Source organism: Cynoglossus semilaevis, chromosome 7 (assembly GCF_000523025.1).
Source record: "Cynoglossus semilaevis isolate Cse_v1.0 chromosome 7, Cse_v1.0, whole genome shotgun sequence".
Lineage (NCBI taxonomy): Eukaryota > Metazoa > Chordata > Actinopteri > Pleuronectiformes > Cynoglossidae > Cynoglossus > Cynoglossus semilaevis.
The window spans coordinates 6,795,668-6,812,739 of NC_024313.1; the positions used below are offsets into that span (position 1 = coordinate 6,795,668).

The 17,072-nt window shown below is 41.3% G+C and overlaps 4 protein-coding genes and 1 long non-coding RNA gene across 7 annotated transcripts; 3 read left to right on the plus strand and 2 right to left on the minus strand.

The window, feature by feature from the left end:
• The first annotated feature begins 820 nt into the window (after nucleotides 1-820).
• tcp1 (t-complex 1) lies at nucleotides 821-4,917 on the plus strand. Its single transcript, XM_008313120.3, has 12 exons — nucleotides 821-893; nucleotides 1,348-1,433; nucleotides 1,544-1,672; nucleotides 2,007-2,104; nucleotides 2,192-2,302; nucleotides 2,449-2,630; nucleotides 2,890-3,016; nucleotides 3,257-3,432; nucleotides 3,560-3,683; nucleotides 3,832-4,024; nucleotides 4,115-4,278; nucleotides 4,503-4,917. Exons 1-12 carry the CDS (start codon nucleotides 821-823, stop codon nucleotides 4,714-4,716), a joined length of 1,677 nt encoding a protein of 558 aa, XP_008311342.1. The 3' UTR covers nucleotides 4,717-4,917.
• Nucleotides 4,918-4,995: 78 nt separating this feature from the next.
• Nucleotides 4,996-7,945, minus strand: acat2 (acetyl-CoA acetyltransferase 2). The gene is made up of 9 exons (XM_008313119.3): nucleotides 7,784-7,945; nucleotides 7,054-7,188; nucleotides 6,793-6,974; nucleotides 6,571-6,688; nucleotides 6,336-6,479; nucleotides 6,139-6,261; nucleotides 5,902-6,056; nucleotides 5,699-5,809; nucleotides 4,996-5,623 (listed from the first exon to the last, which is right to left on the minus strand). The coding sequence occupies exons 1-9, from the start codon at nucleotides 7,830-7,832 to the stop codon at nucleotides 5,453-5,455; spliced, it is 1,188 nt and encodes a 395-aa protein (XP_008311341.1). The 5' UTR covers nucleotides 7,833-7,945; the 3' UTR covers nucleotides 4,996-5,452.
• Nucleotides 7,441-12,131, plus strand: LOC112487195 (uncharacterized). Its single transcript, XR_003050042.1, has 2 exons — nucleotides 7,441-7,694; nucleotides 11,678-12,131. It is a non-coding gene; the product is annotated as an uncharacterized LOC112487195 (long non-coding RNA).
• Nucleotides 8,623-13,903, minus strand: wtap (WT1 associated protein). Its single transcript, XM_008313117.3, has 8 exons — nucleotides 13,711-13,903; nucleotides 13,200-13,237; nucleotides 13,064-13,119; nucleotides 12,912-12,970; nucleotides 12,546-12,673; nucleotides 12,046-12,224; nucleotides 9,862-10,016; nucleotides 8,623-9,773 (listed from the first exon to the last, which is right to left on the minus strand). The coding sequence occupies exons 2-8, from the start codon at nucleotides 13,227-13,229 to the stop codon at nucleotides 9,139-9,141; spliced, it is 1,242 nt and encodes a 413-aa protein (XP_008311339.1). The 5' UTR covers nucleotides 13,230-13,237; nucleotides 13,711-13,903; the 3' UTR covers nucleotides 8,623-9,138.
• Nucleotides 13,904-14,493: 590 nt separating this feature from the next.
• Nucleotides 14,494-16,711, plus strand: sod2 (superoxide dismutase 2, mitochondrial). Of its 3 annotated transcripts, none has more exons than XM_025056699.1 (6): nucleotides 14,494-14,627; nucleotides 15,146-15,351; nucleotides 15,438-15,554; nucleotides 15,988-16,167; nucleotides 16,281-16,528; nucleotides 16,583-16,711. In XM_025056699.1, exons 1-5 carry the CDS (start codon nucleotides 14,599-14,601, stop codon nucleotides 16,424-16,426), a joined length of 678 nt encoding a protein of 225 aa, XP_024912467.1. In that variant the 5' UTR covers nucleotides 14,494-14,598; the 3' UTR covers nucleotides 16,427-16,528; nucleotides 16,583-16,711. The 3 variants fall into 3 exon arrangements, with proteins under 3 accessions (XP_024912467.1, XP_008311338.1, XP_024912466.1); XM_008313116.3 differs by having other exon boundaries at nucleotides 16,281-16,538; nucleotides 16,593-16,709; XM_025056698.1 differs by having other exon boundaries at nucleotides 16,281-16,501; nucleotides 16,548-16,709.
• The last annotated feature ends 361 nt before the right edge of the window (nucleotides 16,712-17,072 follow it).

Below are 17,072 nucleotides of genomic sequence, written 5' to 3' on the forward strand. Positions count from 1 at the left end.
TGCTCCTGTTCCACTCACCTCAATAAAATCTTTTCATCTGACTTGATTGGTTTCTGAGTCCTCAACCTCCTCAGGCCTAAGGTCCAACATTCCCAGGACAATCTTCAGTTTGCCTACAGAGCCGAGGTCAGTTTAGAGGATGACACAACTGGAGGCAACTGTAAAAGAAGGTCCCAAGTATACTGTACTTCCTGCGGGGGCTCAGGTCTTTCAACATCTGCAGGAAGCTCCTAAAAATGTTTTACCAGTCTGTGGTTCCCAGCATCATTCCATACGCTGTGGTGTGCTGGGGGAGCAGCACATCAAAGACAGATAATAACAGATAATAGATAATAATTGAGATTGCAATCAACAACATAACTCTATCTGCATTTAAATGACAGCTAGATTTGTTGCATTCTTGTGTGTATTTATGTATGTATCCCTAAACTTTAGTCCTGAACATGAAAATGATATATGAACACAATTAGATCAAAACAATTGTTACCAGAATAATTAATTTTAAATTCAAGCATCCGGTCAGTAGGAGGCGATGTCGCACATAAATTAAAACGGATATGGCGTTGCGTTGAGGCACGCTGGGTAATTTTTTTTTTTATTAGAACGAAGGGATAAAAGTCATTTTCTGTTTGAATAAATGTGTCGTTTATTGTGAACGGCCATTGTTCATTCATTGCAAATAACCTGTCCTCAGATAAAACCACACGTCACGTACCGTGATTATTAAAATAAACTTTCTTCTCGAACCTTCTGGCTAATACCGGTTTACCCAGAGTGCATTGCGCAGCTTCCTTTCTTCTCGGTTGTGTGGTGGTCCAAAATGTCGCTTTTAGACGGTCCGTTAAATGTGTTCGGCCAGAGAACACGTGGCGAATCTATTCGTACTCAAAATGGTGAGTTTTTATTCTGCATTTCTTAAATTTTCATGCAATGCTGCCGTCGTCTCTGCGTGTGCCCGACTTTCAACTCAAAACCGGCTCATTTATTGTGCGCAACACACGTGTGGCTAACGCTATTGCTAATGCTACTGAAAATTAGAGTGGGTTTCACGTTAACAATGATCTATTTCGATATCACTAATACAAAGAACGTATGAGCTCTTATTGCCAGTTTGTTTGTCACATGCGTGTCAACCCATTATAGTACCTTTCATTCGCATCACCATGAATGAGCGGCTATGCTAATGGGGGAGAACAAACACTGTCATGGTTCTGAAGGTGTGGCTGCCTAACTGTGCGCCCCACTTAATTAATTGACAGAATATGTTATTGCACAATAAACGGATAGAATACAAGTAATTCGTCAAACTGCTTAGGTGTGATAATGTCTTCTTTTTTTTCTGCTCAGTCATGGCAGCGTCATCCATCGCCAACATCGTCAAAAGCTCCCTCGGCCCCGTTGGTCTCGACAAGATGTTGGTGGACGACATCGGGGTTAGTGTGTTTAACTGAATTTTGTACTGTCATTCAGTGTTTACACTAAGCTTGCTCACGAAGCAGTAGCTAGGTGATAACAATTTGTGTGTCCTGAATTCCTTCTGTAGGACGTGACCATCACCAACGATGGAGCAACCATCCTGAAGCTGCTGGAAGTGGAGCACCCAGCTGCTAAGGTCCTGTGTGAACTGGCTGACCTGCAGGACAAGGAGGTCGGAGACGGCACCACTTCTGTGGTAAGTATGGGAGACAGCTGCTCAAGGCATTCAAAGCAGATGATCACGTGATTAATTTTATATTAGCTATAGTTTGGATTTTGTGCTTTGGGATTTTTTTAAACACGCAAACTAATGTTATAGTACTCCTGTTAATAGTACCACACATCTGCCTCTTACAACGGAGGTGTGGCTATGCTAACAGGAAAGATTAACTGTCCGTCAATGTCTGAAGGGGTTGTGCAGCCTTATTTCTGCCACCTCTAATGAAATGATGGCACAATGTAATATTGTAGTTCTTGTAAACAGCTGTACTGGGGACTGTTTCTAATTGGTCCTTACCACATTCTTGTAGGTAATTCTGGCTGCAGAGTTTTTGAAGAGTGCAGATGAGCTGGTGAAGCAGAAGATCCACCCTACATCAGTCATCAGTGGATATCGTTTGGCTTGCAAGTAAGATGCTACCATTTATTTAAAACAATGCTTGGTTAAAATGACAACCTTTGATTGGCACATTTATCTAACTGAATCATCTTCCAGGGAGGCAGTGCGCTACATCAACGAGAATCTTACCATTGCAACAGATGACCTGGGCCGGGAGTGTCTAATCAATGCAGCCAAGACATCCATGTCCTCTAAAATCATTGGAGTGTATCCTTTTTTTCTCTATTGGGAAGATGGGAAAACAACCAATAAAATGACTTGGTTTTACATTCAGTTTTAGATCTAAGAAATGACTGGCAATTACAGGAAAGAAAGTGTACTCTGTCTACCTACCTTGACTGCTGATTCATTAGTGATTCAGATTTTTTTGCTAACATTGTTGTGGATGCTGCCTTGGCTGTGAAGTTTGTGGACAATAAGGGCGTGGCCAAATACCCCATCAACTCTGTCAATGTGCTGAAAGCCCACGGACGCAGTCAGAAGGAAAGCTTCCTGGTGAATGGATATGCACTGAACTGCACTGTCGGATCTCAAGGTATGATGACATGATGTGGAATCTGTTTACTTGTCATTCTGTTCTAAAATGTAATTAATTTTCTTTAATTTAATATAGTCTAAGGTTGTGTAAACTAGACAGACTTTATTGATACCAAACTGGCAACAGGTCAGAAAAAACTGGTCAGATAGTGAGATATTGGCTGAAGTTGGTACTTTTTGTTTTTTTGTGTTTATGGACAGCACGCTAGATATAAACGGTTTCCTGTAATAAAATGTTGCGCTCTGTTTGTCTGAAGGCATGGTAAAGCGCATCCTTAATGCCAAGATTGCTTGCCTGGACTTCAGTCTGCAGAAGACCAAAATGAAGATGGGAGTCCAAGTCCTTATCAGTGACCCAGAGAAGCTTGACCAAATCAGACAAAGGTGAGTGAAGGACAGAACTTTGGTTCTGGAGAAAAATCCCATTTAAATTTGCTGTGATGCTGACCCAGTAGCTTACACAGTGATACGCGTGGGATAAAATATACACAGTCACGGGTCAATGCAGCAGCGTCGTCTGAGCTGTTGAGGATCTTGTTGACTGGACACCGTCTTTTAGTTTGACTAGACTTTGTTGCTATTTTATGTTTTACTAGACAATAACATTTTTTTTATTTGCTTCAGGGAATCAGACATCACCAAGGAGAGGATCCAGAAGATTTTGGCAGCTGGTGCCAATGTGATTCTGACCACTGGTGGCATTGACGACATGTGTCTGAAGTACTTTGTGGATGTGGGAGCAATGGCAGTCAGAAGAGTTCTTAAGAAGGACCTGAAACGCATCGCCAAGGCTGCAGGAGGTATGAGGAAATTCTTTACTTAATGTGAAAAAATGTTTTGGGTTTTTTTCCCCAACTATCTTGTTATGCTTTGATTCATAGTTTACGGTTTTAGCATTTGTTGACTTTAGCTTTGCTTCACATCTAGCGACCATCTGCCCATCTTTGACCAATCTGGAAGGAGAGGAGACGTTTGAGGCTACTATGCTGGGCCAGGCTGAGGAAGTTGTGCAGGAACGCATCTGTGACGATGAGCTTATTCTTGTGAAGAAGTAAGAACCGGGCAGTTTGATTGATTGGTTAGGTTTGAGGCAGTTTAAGTTTTTTATATACATCTCTAAGCTATAGATACACTGCTAATGAGAATGACCTTAATAGGGACAACTAATAAAAATTATTTGTTCTCCTAATTTCTATCAGTACCAAAGCACGCACATCGGCTTCTATTATTCTGCGAGGTGCCAACGACTTCATGTGTGACGAGATGGAGCGTTCAATGCACGATGCACTCTGTGTAGTCAAGAGGGTGCTGGAGTCAAAGTCAGTCGTACCAGGTGGTGGTGCTGTGGAGGCAGCACTGTCAATCTACCTGGAGAACTACGCAACCAGCATGGTAAGAACCAAAAGCCTACAACCTGTCGTAGCTTTGTAGATTGATTGAATTTTCTAAACTGAATCTGGACCAAATTATTCATTTCTTCAGGGCTCCCGGGAGCAGTTGGCTATCGCTGAGTTTGCTCGTTCTCTTCTCGTCATCCCCAAAACCCTTTCAGTGAATGCCGCACAGGATTCTACTGACCTGGTGGCCAAGCTCCGTGCCCTCCACAATGAGGCCCAAGTTAACCCCGAACGCAAGAATCTCAAATGGTCAGTGTCTTGCCATTTTGGTGCTCGGGATGGGAGTATAGTTCAGGGCCACTCACCACCCATTGTAATAGATTTTTCCTAAGGGGTAACAGTATCACCACTAGATGTCGCCCTAGGCGTTCACCTGTATGACCTATGCCATGTGCTGGCTCTGTTATACTTGTCTTTATTTTAGTTAACACAAATGTTAAACTCTGACTCTACTTTACTGTCACGTCCTTCAGGATTGGTCTGGACCTTGTGAATGGCAAGCCCAGAGACAACCGCCAGGCTGGTGTGTACGAGCCGACTATGGTCAAGACTAAGAGCCTCAAATTTGCCACAGAGGCCGCCATCACCATCCTTCGCATCGATGACCTCATCAAACTGTTCCCAGAGCAGAAGGAGGGCGGCCAATCATACCAGGACGCTGTACAATCAGGAAGCCTTGAAGGTTAAAGGGGTGGTAACTGGTCCCGATAGATTCAAACGCCTGTATTTATACATGAGCTGATCGTGGCTGTCGATCTAGTGTAGGCTCTGCACTTTGCCTGTTTACTGTTGTCTCACTTCCACTCCCCTGGGGCTCTGCTTTCCAGAGGAGCTGTTAAGTGATTTGTTTTTGGACACTTAATAATAAAGCTTCAATGGTTGTAAATGGCCGCTGATTTGTTAATTTGGTTTGTTAACAATAAAGTTGTCGTTATTGTGCTGCATTTAAACGTAGAGACAGTAGACTTGCTTTAATTCTTTACTGATCAACATGGAGATTACAGTAAACATTTGAACAAAACTTAGAACAGGACACATGACCCACATGTTTGGCACTTAGCTTGATTTCAAAGCTGCTGCACGACTGCTCAAAAAGTAGGAATGTTGTATTCTGCATAGAGATGAAAGTCTTCAAAGAATTTCACCACAAGTTAAAAGAAATATTTGTTTGTGGTGTTTGGGTTTTGGGTCACATTCATCTCTATTCAATAGTACTAAATTAACTGGTTGACTAAAACAAGACTTAACTTACTAGTACCTGAGAAAACCAGGATAAGATCACAGTGAAAACAGTTACTTCCTGTAATGCTGTCCTTTAAATCTAAAATGTTTGGTGAACTATAACCATGTTACATCTCCTCCTCGCACTTCCCTTCTTTGAGATAAATGACAAAAAGAAGAGTGCATTTGACAAGGTGACATTTCAGACTCTCTCAACACACATGGCGATGCCCATCCCTCCTCCAATGCACAGTGACACCACTCCTTTTACTCCCCCCGTCCTCTGGAGGGAGTGCAGCAGTGTCACCAGCACCCTGCAGCCAGACATGCCAATGGGATGGCCAAGAGAAATGGCACCGCCGTTCACATTCACCTGAGCAATGGACCAGAAAGCAGCATTAGCATTTCTGACTTGAAGAATTTCCGACAACCTTTTATGATCACTCACCTTGTCTGCATTCAGCCCAAGCTCTTTAACAACAGCAATGGACTGGGCTGCAAATGCTTCATTGATTTCAAATAAGTCCACCTGGTCCAGTTGCCAGCCTGCTTTCTCAGCCTGTCAGAACAACACCAAGGAACAAGCTCAGCCAAAAGAAAAGTTTCAGACCTGAAGGAAAAAGTTCTGCTCGACCATCATCCACTTCTCACCGCTTTCCTGATGGCTGCAATGGGTCCAGTTCCCATGATGGATGGCTCAAGACCAGCTTGGGCCCAAGATACAATTTTTGCCATTGGTTTGATGCCACGTCTCTGTGCCTCTGACTGGCTCATCAAGACTGTTGCAGCTGCTCCATCATTTACACCTACACGCAATTTCTCATTTCAGTTCCAAGCACAGACGAGACATTTACATTGCTCATCGTTCATAACTGAAACTCTGAAAACCTGAGGAGTTTCCTGCAGTGACGGTGCCACTGCCGTCCTTCATGAAACAGGGTCTGAGTTTAGACATGCTCTCCATGTTGCTGCCGTGACGTGGAAACTCGTCCACACTAACCTCCACTGAACCTGAGGGAGAAAAGACAATGTAGAGTCCATGCATGTGGAGAACACATCCACAGATGATATGAAACACCTCTCACCTTTTCTGGATGGCACCATGATGGGGACGATCTCCTGATCAAAGTGACCAGCTTTCTGGGCCGCCTCTGTTTTATTCTGGGACTGAACGGCAAATTTGTCCTGCTCCTCTCTGCTGATGTTCCACTGCTTGGCTACATTCTCAGCTGATAAGCATACACAAATGTAAAGATCAAGTCTTAATATTAGCCTGAGATTTATCAAAAAGAAAAAAAGAAAAGAAAATCACACGCCTACCTGTGATGCCCATGTGGTAGCCATGAAAGGCATCTGTCAGCCCATCGGCCACCATTGAGTCCTGAAGGTTGGCGTCACCCATCTTCACTCCTGCTCTCATGTTTAGTGTGTGAGGAGCCTACGTTATCAGAAAAGATGTTCAAAAACTCATATTGTTGAGGAAAATACTCAATGCTTGGACGATGGATCAGAGAGATGACCAGCTTTGTCTTTCAAACCTACCCTACTCATGCTCTCCATTCCCCCTGCCACTACTACGGTGGACTCTCCGGTCTGGATGGACTGAGCTCCCAGACAGATAGACTTCAGACCAGAGCCACACACCATTTGGCAGCTCCAGGCAGAAACAGGGTATGGGATTCCTGCAGCAACACTCGCCTGACGTGCAGGGTTTTGTCCATTGCCTAAATCAAGATAAAAGAAGCGACATAAGAAGCCAAATCAAGGTGATGTAGAAAAATAATTAAGTTTTATCTAAAGTACCTGCTGTTAGGACGTGTCCGATGATAACCTCTGAGACCTCCTCAGGCTTCACCCCTGCCCGCTGCAGAACGTCTTTGATCACAACTGAGCAGAGTTCATACACAGGCACTGTGGACAGGGTACCGTTGAAAGACCCTGTGGGGGAAAAAAGAGAAGAAGAAAAAATTAAATTATTAATAATTAAAGAAAATAATGCATGATTTTTAGTAATTTACAAGGAAATGTATTCAACTGTGACAAGCAGTCGAGTCAATTTACTATAATTTATTATTTAATGCTTTAAGAAAACAATCGTTTTAAAATGAAATTAGTCATTTTGTTTCTTAAATATAAATTTGCCTATAGGGAACTTCTACTGGACTGTAACCTATCCTCGACCGAGGCACGTCAGCAAATAGCTTCAGCGATAGTGCTATGAGACGATCACTCAATAGCCAATCAGAGATCTCGACACAGCACCACACACAAAGTAGAGCCAGTCAGAACTCTGCGCCACTCAACACACCTAATTTAATGACGTCGACCACTTTACTTAATTACACGCAACGAAAAGGAAGTAAACGCTTAATTAAAAAAGACGAATTGTTTAATTTACAAGAAAAAGCAAGTATCGCTACAGCAAAGTTTCAACAAGACGCTCGGTAAGTAAGCAGATACCCAGTAGTAATGTTGGTGCTTTAATTCAGTTTTGAATGAATGAGTTCGCTGTTTTCGAAAAGCTTGTATTTACCTATTGGTGTCCGGGCAGCAGACACGATGACCACAGGCTCGATGTTCATGTTGACAGGCTGAGGTTTAAAGTTTTAAGTCCGGTTGAGAATCCTGTCAGTCCACGCTGCTCTGAGCTTTAGTGTTGACACTGCCACTGCAGTCTTCTATTTAAACTCCGACTGGAAGCCATACACGACAGCGACCCCAAATGTTGTGGAGGACTTGTTTTCCTTTTTCAAACCAGCTACTAATAGCCTAGCATATCATGAAAGTACGTCTGTGTAGGATCTCAGTCATTCAGATTATTTAATCCAAAAATAGTTACATAGAGGGCAACTGAAGTACAACGAAATAGGTTTTTTTGAAGAAAAAAGAAAAAAAACCATACTTTATCCAGTTGCCCTCGATGTAACTATTTTTGGATCATTAAAGTACGTATTTGAAAAACTGTAACGTTTTACTAAAGAAACACATTTTACATAACTTTCTTGAGGTTAATTTCGGAGCTTAAACGACATCACCTTACACGCGTACGCAGAATAGTTTAAGAAAAGCTTAGTCTCCTTGATTTATTTATTTTTGCTTAGAGTAGACCCAGATTTAAGTTCAACTTCACTGGTATGATTCGGGAGAGACAAAAATCACATTGCATTAGTTTACCTGCTGACTCCTTTAATTTCTTTTGAGCCGTTTTAGTTTTGATAGATGAAGTCTTTCCTTCATCACAATTCCAGTTGTGGTTGCACATTTATGGTTTCAGTCAAACCTAAATCTGTTTGGTTGCTAAAGTCTTTAAACAAAATGTATGCAAATAGTTTTTAATAATTGATTCATGGTGAGTAATAACGGGTTTCACTCTACAGTATTAAAAGTCTTTATTGATATTTGGTCAGTACATGAAAAGGACTGAAGTCTGAATATGACATCGCATATAAACTACAAACAATTCAACAGAATCTTGTGGACATGATTTTGTCAATGAAAATTAAAACTTTATTTAAAAAAAGAAAAACAAAACAAAAAACAGGCCAACACCTAAAAATGACCTTGAATATCACAAGCTAGTGTATTTAGGTGATTTATACTGACTTTTAATGGAGTTACAACACCAGATGTCTGAAGTCAATAGTTCAAATGAGAACAGCATAGACATGACCAATTTAACAGCCAAATGAAACAACTTTTAAATCATACAGCCACAAAGTTTAACTCTAACATTAACCCTGTCAAGTTATATTCCCTGTTGAGCAACACAAATGTGACAGAGGCATCACAGTCTTAAAGGGGAGGGTGAAAACAAAAATAACACAACAGTGCTGTGTCAGACTACACATTGTTGCCTTATTTGTATAAAAAAAATTATAACAGAGTACGTTACAAAATTGCACTGTCGCTCATGCTGGAGTCCAAGCCGTTCTGAGTGTGCCGTGACCCTGCAGTCCTGGTGCCCTTGGTGACCAGGGCAGTCTTGTCTTCGTGAGGGTCGGTGGTGGAGTCTGTGTCATTTGAGTGCTGAGTCAATGATGTCTCGCTGCCTGTCGGAGAGTCCACGCTCTCGTACCCTGCACTCAGCTGACTTCCAAATCCCACAGGTCCTCCAGATCTCCCAGCTGAAGTTTGATTCCCCGAAGCCTCTTCCGAATGGTTGGACAGTTTAGTGTCTGCTTCGCCAGGGCTGGAGACATTGGGGGACATGGGGAAGTCTTCCTCAGTGCTGCTCACCTCGCGATACAGGCTGGACACAGTGGTCTCGCCTCTCTGGGATGAGTTGCCATTGCTTGGTCCATTGGAGATCCTTCCGTCTGACGCTGCACTTGCCTGCTCGGGCTTTGTGGACAATTCGTTGGATGAGGTGGAAGCTGTAGGTGAAGTCCTACTGGGCCCGGCCACGGCACCCTGAGTGTGAGACAGCTGCTGTTTGGCCTCTTTCAACTCCTGCTGCAGGACCAGGATGGTGCTCTGCATTCCTTCTACCTCCTCGTCCAGTTGAATGATGAAGTCATTCAGCTCTGGAAATGATAAAGAATATTCACCAATAATAGATTTAAACTGGACTATGGCTGAGTAAGCATGGTTGAGCTGTAAAGTGGTCCTCACCGTCTTGACTGCTCTTGAGCTCCTCGCTGTACTTCTTCTGCAGGGCCAGCTCGGCCTCCAGCTGAGCGATACGTCCCTGGGACAGCTGCCTCCCCAGCTCCTGATTCTCCTGGATGAGCATCCGACACTTGGCCATTAGCTTCTTGCCCGTCTGGCTGTAAGGGAAACAAGTCTCACATCACACAGTGAAGGCAGTGGTAACATTTGAACTCTGAACCCCCTGACCCTCTCCCCAATTCACCATCAGAATCCCTGTAATTGGCTCGAGTCAAAACACAAAATTGCCTTTTCTCTCAAATTGATTAAAAATGTGGTAAAAAATAAACCAGTAACTCACAATAACCACTATCAAGTTCACTTTACCAATGGTATAAAATGACTTGATCATCAAAATGACAGAATAGTCGCCATCAATGTGGATAAATTAAAACAAGTTTTAAAGCAGCCAAACACCTGTTTGATACATTTACCACTTACCATGATGAACATTAAGGAAAAGCACTTGCAAAAGAACAGTAGCAGTAGTAACAGTGGTAATTGACGAGATTTACCAGGTAATTGTCACATGTTAATATTCACCATTTACTTAGTAGCAAAAAAAAAGGGAAATACGACCAGGTATTATGGAGTTCAATCCTGACCTACATACTTCAAATCTCTTTTCAGCAGTAAGAATCTGGTGCAGCACAAATCGGAGAATTTAATGGTTCTGTATATCTGTTGACTTTCTACTAATCAATACTGACCTTATGTTTATTCCCATACAATTCCAAACTCTAGTTGACTGACATTTATGAACCCAGATTAGGCATAATCTGACTAGTAGATGCCAATTTGTCAACAAAAATAACCAATCAACAGCTTGTAGTTAAGGTAATTGCAACTAGTATCCAATTCTTTAAACTACTGTATAAACTGCAGTAATGCTTTCCAAAGTTTTACAACACCTGTCACTAAAGTTTAAGACGTTTGTTTAGTATCTTGTTTCGCACAAACTGCCTTCTTAAGAATCTTGCAGCTTGAATTGCAGACAAAAAAAATATTAAAAATAGTTAATGAAAACAAACATCCCAGAAGTATAAGGTAACCTTCTGGTAAAGGTAAATGGCTGAGGGAGAAAAACGTGGGATCAGTCACAGAAATACATATAAATACACCTTGAACATTCTCATGACTCGACACACGACTTCAGAAAGACATTTGCATTCACAGCTTCAAACAGGACTCAGTTCACCTACAGCAGTGTGTTTCGCTGTGTGCCACAGAAACGTTTAGAGTGCAACAAATATGACAACCTGAGCCAATCGACTTCTGGTTCCAAAGGTACGCACACACTGCAGTAGGTGATTGGTTCAGAGAAATAAATTAAATGCCATTGAAAAGAAACAAGTCACAAAATTAAAAATAAAACATGTAAATGTAAACACTCTACCGTGAGTTGGCCCGTGTTCAGGTGAGACACAGGTGACTGGACTTTTAAATGCCTGAAGCACAGTCCACAGATGGACCTGAGATATGGCTCCACCACAGTCTCAATGTCTCAAACATTTTTAAGTGTCTCTTCGCCCCCAAAGTCTTAATTTTAAGTTATGGAACTTTCCTCGTGTTTCTGAATGTGATGTGTCTTTGTTTGTTTCTCAGACAAACTAGCAGGTATGTGTGTAGTGTAATCCACAGTTAAATGTCTTTATGAACCGTGTATAGGAATTGTCTTTTAAATGTTCAAAAGTTGTTGTTTTAGGCTAGGGAGTCTCCCCGCCTAACTCAACCTCCATCATAACCCCTCCCCAGTTAATGTGTAAACTGTCTGCCTTAGGCTGAGGCGAGAGCGGCATATCCATGTTGGGGAAAGTGAGTGACCACCTCTTCTGGAAATAATCCGGACTCCTTCAGGCCCTTGGGCGGTGAGAGCTGAAACACAAGTGTCACCTGACCATACTGTCTTTTTTCACGTTAGGTTATGTGTAATGTAGCTGGCACAGTGCAACAGTACAAAAAGAGGTTTGTTTTGCAGTGACTGGCTTTCTGTAAAGTCTGAGTCTCGTGGCGAGTACGGCATGTGTCAGCCTTTCTCCCCCACAATTGTTCCTGCATGCCTGCAGTGAGAGTGAGGGTGGGGGGCGTGAGGAAATCTTGACTTTTTTGTTTTGTTTTGAAGGGGGGAGTTATTTTGATTGTCTTTACCTATCAGGTGTAAATTTCCAGGCACTCAGTTCATTTTGGGCCTGCTCCAGTTTGTCTTTAGTCTGTTCCAGTTCACCCTTCATTTTGAGGAAAAACAAGTTGATGGCTGGATCCACCATGGACGAACGCAGCTGGGCCGCACTCGGTTGCTGCACTTGCTTGAGGTACTGGATCTGGGTCTGCAGGATTAAACCAAACAAGTGTCATTAAACGGTGACATTCTGTAGTATTTTACTTATGGGGAATTACTGATTGTCTCGGAAAAAATTACATCAATCAAACCTGCTATGTTTCCACTGATACAGCACAGGATATTAGTTTCACTTAACAACTAATCAAACAATTCTGACAAGGTTATATGTACGATTCATTTACAGTGGTATTTAGCCCACAATCCATTAATTGTTCTTTAAATTGTCAGATCTTTAGGGGATATATAAATATAAAGCCTCCCTAGAACCAAGCAATGACATTAAGACAGAAAGAGAACAGATACTTACTGTGCACTCCTGCATTTCCTGCTCCTTAGTGGCAAGGCGCATAACCAAGATGTTCTCCCTCCGTGCAGACTCCTGCTGCTGCTGCTTGAGCTTCTCCTCAGACTCCTTTAGTCCCGTCACATCATTGGCTAAGATGTTGATGAGGGGCAGAAGGGCAAACGTGTCAACATAAACTAACAACTCAAGATGCAGTGTTCAGGATACACTTGCTATCTGATACTCAAAATAGAAGACACATTATTAAATCACCCATAAGCCAAATCTTCATTACCTGACATTTAAATAATAATACACAACAATGTCTTTGGTCATCAACCAATTTCTGCAGCCCTAAAGTTAGATGAAATCAACATTAGATGTACTTACAACATAACTCGGAGTATTTTGACTCCAGGGCCTGGATATATGTTTCATGTTGTTTCCATCTGGAAAAAAAGTTTACAAACGTTGAGGTCACATTCTTCATCAAAAGAACAAATATTTTCCACTTGTTAGTCTCTGGGAGCAGAATCAAGTACCTTGTGCACAACTCCTCCCTGGTCAGGGTCTTCATGTCAGACTCACAGAGGCGAACCTGTTTGTGTGAGAAACCGTGGACTGGTCAGTTACACTATGAAGCCTACCCGTTAAATGCGAGATAAAAAATACACACACCTTCTTAGGAAGAGGTTCCTCGTTGGTCATTGTGGACTCTGGAAATACGAACAAAAACATGGGTAAATAACAGCTTCTGCAGCGTGTACTCAATGGCCGTTTGTTCAAACACCGTTAAATCATGTTATGAGGGACCGATGACCCACTGCTTTACTAATACACATCGTTATTACCAGTTAATAAACGGTGCCCACGCTTGTTCTTTAGCTGGTGTGACAGGGAGCCGATGTAGGAGCATCGGGTATAAAATAAGCTAACTAACGTAGACGCTGCGTGGCTAACAACTATAATATGTGCCGGGAAAATAAATGGGAGCTAAGAATCTTGAGGATAAATATTGCACAATTCCCTTTTGTTCAACCCCACATCGTGCAATTTTGGCTGTGTTTTCGTCTTCTTGTTATAACAAAATGGCGGTGAAAGAAACGACTCCCTCACCAGGGCTGCTTTTCCTGAAAGTAGCGGGCAGTAGGCTGCAGATAGGCGGCCTTTAATCGAAGGAAATACTCACCCAGACCGGTATCTTTCGGTGTTTCTAATGTGATCCGGCTTCGGTGGCTCCCTTTAAAACGTTATATTAAAAATCTATCCAAAAAAACCTATTAGCGTTTAATTTAGATGTATCTGCTCGTCGCTTGCGTATTCGTCATCATGTTCCTCTTACCATTTGCAGAATAGAATGGCTCAGATCGAGCGCTGCCTCTGCTGCAGCAGAACTCAAACAGAGATTTGCAACAGTAGTAAGACGTCTCACTGCGTAGCGATTTCTAAAACACGTTTTAACGCATATGACTGTAAAATTACATGTTTTTTAAAAAGTTACATCCCTTTTATATCTTTTGCTTAAAAACAATACAGCAATTCATCCAAATGCATGTACAAATACAGAAATGTATATTTAATAAACGTGTTGTGTTTCGTAGACACATTTTTGTTTCGACATTATTAAATTACAACAAAATAATTATGAAATCATAATTATCAAACATTACATATAATTGTGTTACGGGCATTAAAAGATTAACGGCTCTTTGGTAAGTAAATTCTCGAAAGATAGACGATCTTTGCTCCTGTATCGCTGTGGTATAATCTGAAAGGAAGGCGTACACGTGATTCCCTACATTTTAGCGCTTTTGCTTAATTTACTAGAAACGCAAGACAAAAACACATTTCTTCAATGTATGTGTATTATTAGAAGTTACTAACCCATTGTCTCGAAAAGTAGGAATGTAATGCACTGAAACCCCCCAGAAACAATGAGTAATTAATACTAAAAAAATACAGGAGTGGGATCTCTAAACAGAAATGGTACGCTCCACTGTGACGTCAACTTGAACTAGCTTATTTCAAGGGCAGTTAGTAGTTGACTTCACCCAGTCCTGTAGAAACTCACGTCGACATGCTTTGCAGAGTTGCTCAAATACGCAGGTAAAAGTTGAACAAATGGCAATACTCTATTGCAAAATTTACAACCAACACAATCAGGTTTTTCACGTTCTGTTAGTAGCGCTTGCTGCTATATTTTATAGCGCTGTTAACTCTGTATGCTAACTTATTTTAGCAGCTGTTATTTCAACTTGTGACGCACAAAAATACCAGTTTTTAGAAATAGATTATAGCCATGTATTGAAGTGCGGGTGTGTGAATTGTTTGTTAAGTGCTGTAATATTACGAAAGAACGCATTACTTCAACGCATTGTTATCACAAGTTACCTTAGATAATATTCTGAACGAGAAACGTCACCATGAAACTTCTAAGGTCATTGTCAGTTGGCCAAGATAGACAAGCTGTCCTTACACTAACCCAAGTGTACGGGTGTCTTTTAAATGTGATTTGATAAAGGACCAGTTTTGGATGCCACAAAATATTTGCTTTCATTGACTTAAACTTGCCTGACCAAGCCAGCCAATGTTTTGTCAGTCATCCCTGTCAATGTTTACCCCAGGTGTGCAGCCAGCCTCAGTCAAACTGTTAGCAAAGTCACTGCAACGAGGCAGAAGCACACACTGCCCGACTTAACGTACGACTATGGGGCTCTGGAGCCTCACATCAGTGCAGAGATTATGCAGCTGCACCACAGCAAACATCATGCCACATATGTGAACAACCTCAACATCACCGAGGAGAAATATCAAGAGGCTCTGGCAAAAGGTACAATGACAATGTTGTATTAAATTACAGTATGCTTGTTAGTCAATGCAGACACATTCATGTAGGTGTTATTTGTTGTGTTTAAGGTGATGTGACAGCACAGGTTTCCCTCCAGGCTGCCCTCAAGTTTAACGGTGGAGGCCACATCAACCACACTATCTTTTGGACAAACCTTTCTCCAAATGGTGGAGGCGAGCCACAGGGTGAGGCAGCACCATATTAAAAATGCTAATTTCTATGTTGTTTATTTTTAAGCCTGTGTTATGCATTGTGTACAACAAATCCTATTTATTGTAAACAATATTTGTCCTTGTTGTACTGGACAAATATAACCAAGTCAGTAAATGAACTCGGAGAAGGTGAAAAGTCCTGTGCCTAAATTCAAACATCATTCACATGGCATTGACTGTTATATTTAGTTCTATTTAGTTTTTCTGCCACCTAAACATAAAAAAAAGAACAGTTCAGCTTTCATGGTTTAATTACCACCCTCACTTTTGCAAATTAATATCAGTTTGTGATTGTCTTAAAAGTTATCAGTTTAACATGGATGTTGTTTAAAAAATATAGCATTCTTTCAGATATGTTTCTTTATTACTTATTGCTATTGTCCCTATTGTCTCTTTCATCATTTAGGAGAACTTATGGAAGCCATCAAAAGAGACTTTGGTTCCTTCCAGAATATGAAAGAGAAAATGTCTGCTGCCACTGTAGCAGTGCAGGGTTCTGGCTGGGGATGGTTAGGCTATGATAAAGAGAGTGGCAGACTCCGTGTTGCTGCTTGTGCTAACCAGGATCCTCTGCTGGGGACAACAGGTCAGTAACCTGTGCATATGGCCAATAAAGGCTGACTTTTTAATGCATACATTTAATTTTTGCCTTGCCTGTTGCCACAGATTAAATAAAATAATCCCTTTTTTGGCTTTTAGGTCTCATCCCTCTTCTTGGTATTGATGTGTGGGAACACGCATACTACCTTCAATATAAAAATGTGCGTCCGGACTACGTTAAAGCAATCTGGAATATTATCAACTGGGAAAATGTGAGCGATCGTCTTCAAACTGCTAAAAAGTAAAAATCGAATGTTCATACATCCCAACGATCTCTCTCCCTACAACATGGAGCACTTACAGTAGTTCTTGTGGTTTAATGTGGTGTCTTCAATGCCTCGGTTAAGGTGCATATTGGTTATACTGTGTTTAGTTGTGGTGTCTTCAATGTCTCAGTTAAGGTGCATATTGGTTATACTGTGTTACTAATGTTAAAATACTTGCATAATATATATTGGGACAGGCAACAATAACTTCATGGAAAAACACGCACAGTTTGAAAAAAATAAAGATATTTGTTTTCTCTTGTATGTTGTCCTTAACTATGAGTGGACTCAGGTGACTAAAATTTATATTTATGAAATGGTTTCAGAAGGATACACACAGATTCAAATAATAGTCACAGAAAGCATTTGCGGTGTATTAAAATGATAGGATTTCATGTGCAAGAATACCTCAATTTGACCAAAGACTCTTAATATAACATAAAATGTTTCAGTTTTCACCTATGGTGAAAACTGAAACATTTTAAGGTATGTCAAACAAATAAATGTCAGTATGGACATAAGTTATGAAAGTTTCTTTCTGACCACAACTGTCCCCTCTTTATTATTGACATGCTTCACTTTGACCCAAGAGTTTTGTTTTTATTAAAAACTGCTGAGTGTGTTT

Bases quoted from the DNA above. Each gene is read 5' to 3' on its own strand.
- sod2 (XM_025056699.1), top strand. From the start codon at position 14,599: ATGCTTTGCAGAGTTGCTCAAATACGCAG. The intron at 15,352-15,437 runs GTACAATGACAA...GTTGTGTTTAAG, and splicing joins TCAAGAGGCTCTGGCAAAAG to GTGATGTGACAGCACAGGTT. The intron at 15,555-15,987 runs GTGAGGCAGCAC...TTCATCATTTAG, and splicing joins TGGTGGAGGCGAGCCACAGG to GAGAACTTATGGAAGCCATC.
- wtap (XM_008313117.3), bottom strand. From the start codon at position 13,229: ATGACCAACGAGGAACCTCTTCCTAAGAAG. The intron at 13,120-13,199 runs GTGTGTGTATTT...TCACACAAACAG, and splicing joins AGGAACCTCTTCCTAAGAAG to GTTCGCCTCTGTGAGTCTGA. The intron at 9,774-9,861 runs GTGAGGACCACT...TATCATTTCCAG, and splicing joins GCTCAAGAGCAGTCAAGACG to AGCTGAATGACTTCATCATT.
- tcp1 (XM_008313120.3), top strand. From the start codon at position 821: ATGTCGCTTTTAGACGGTCCGTTAAATGTGTTCGGCCAGAGAACACGT. The intron at 1,434-1,543 runs GTTAGTGTGTTT...TTCCTTCTGTAG, and splicing joins TGTTGGTGGACGACATCGGG to GACGTGACCATCACCAACGA. The intron at 3,433-3,559 runs GTATGAGGAAAT...CTTCACATCTAG, and splicing joins CATCGCCAAGGCTGCAGGAG to CGACCATCTGCCCATCTTTG.
- acat2 (XM_008313119.3), bottom strand. From the start codon at position 7,832: ATGAACATCGAGCCTGTGGTCATCGTGTCTGCTGCCCGGACACCAATA. The intron at 6,689-6,792 runs GTAGGTTTGAAA...CTGATAACGTAG, and splicing joins GAATGGAGAGCATGAGTAGG to GCTCCTCACACACTAAACAT. The intron at 6,262-6,335 runs GTGAGAGGTGTT...TTTCTCCCTCAG, and splicing joins CATGGTGCCATCCAGAAAAG to GTTCAGTGGAGGTTAGTGTG.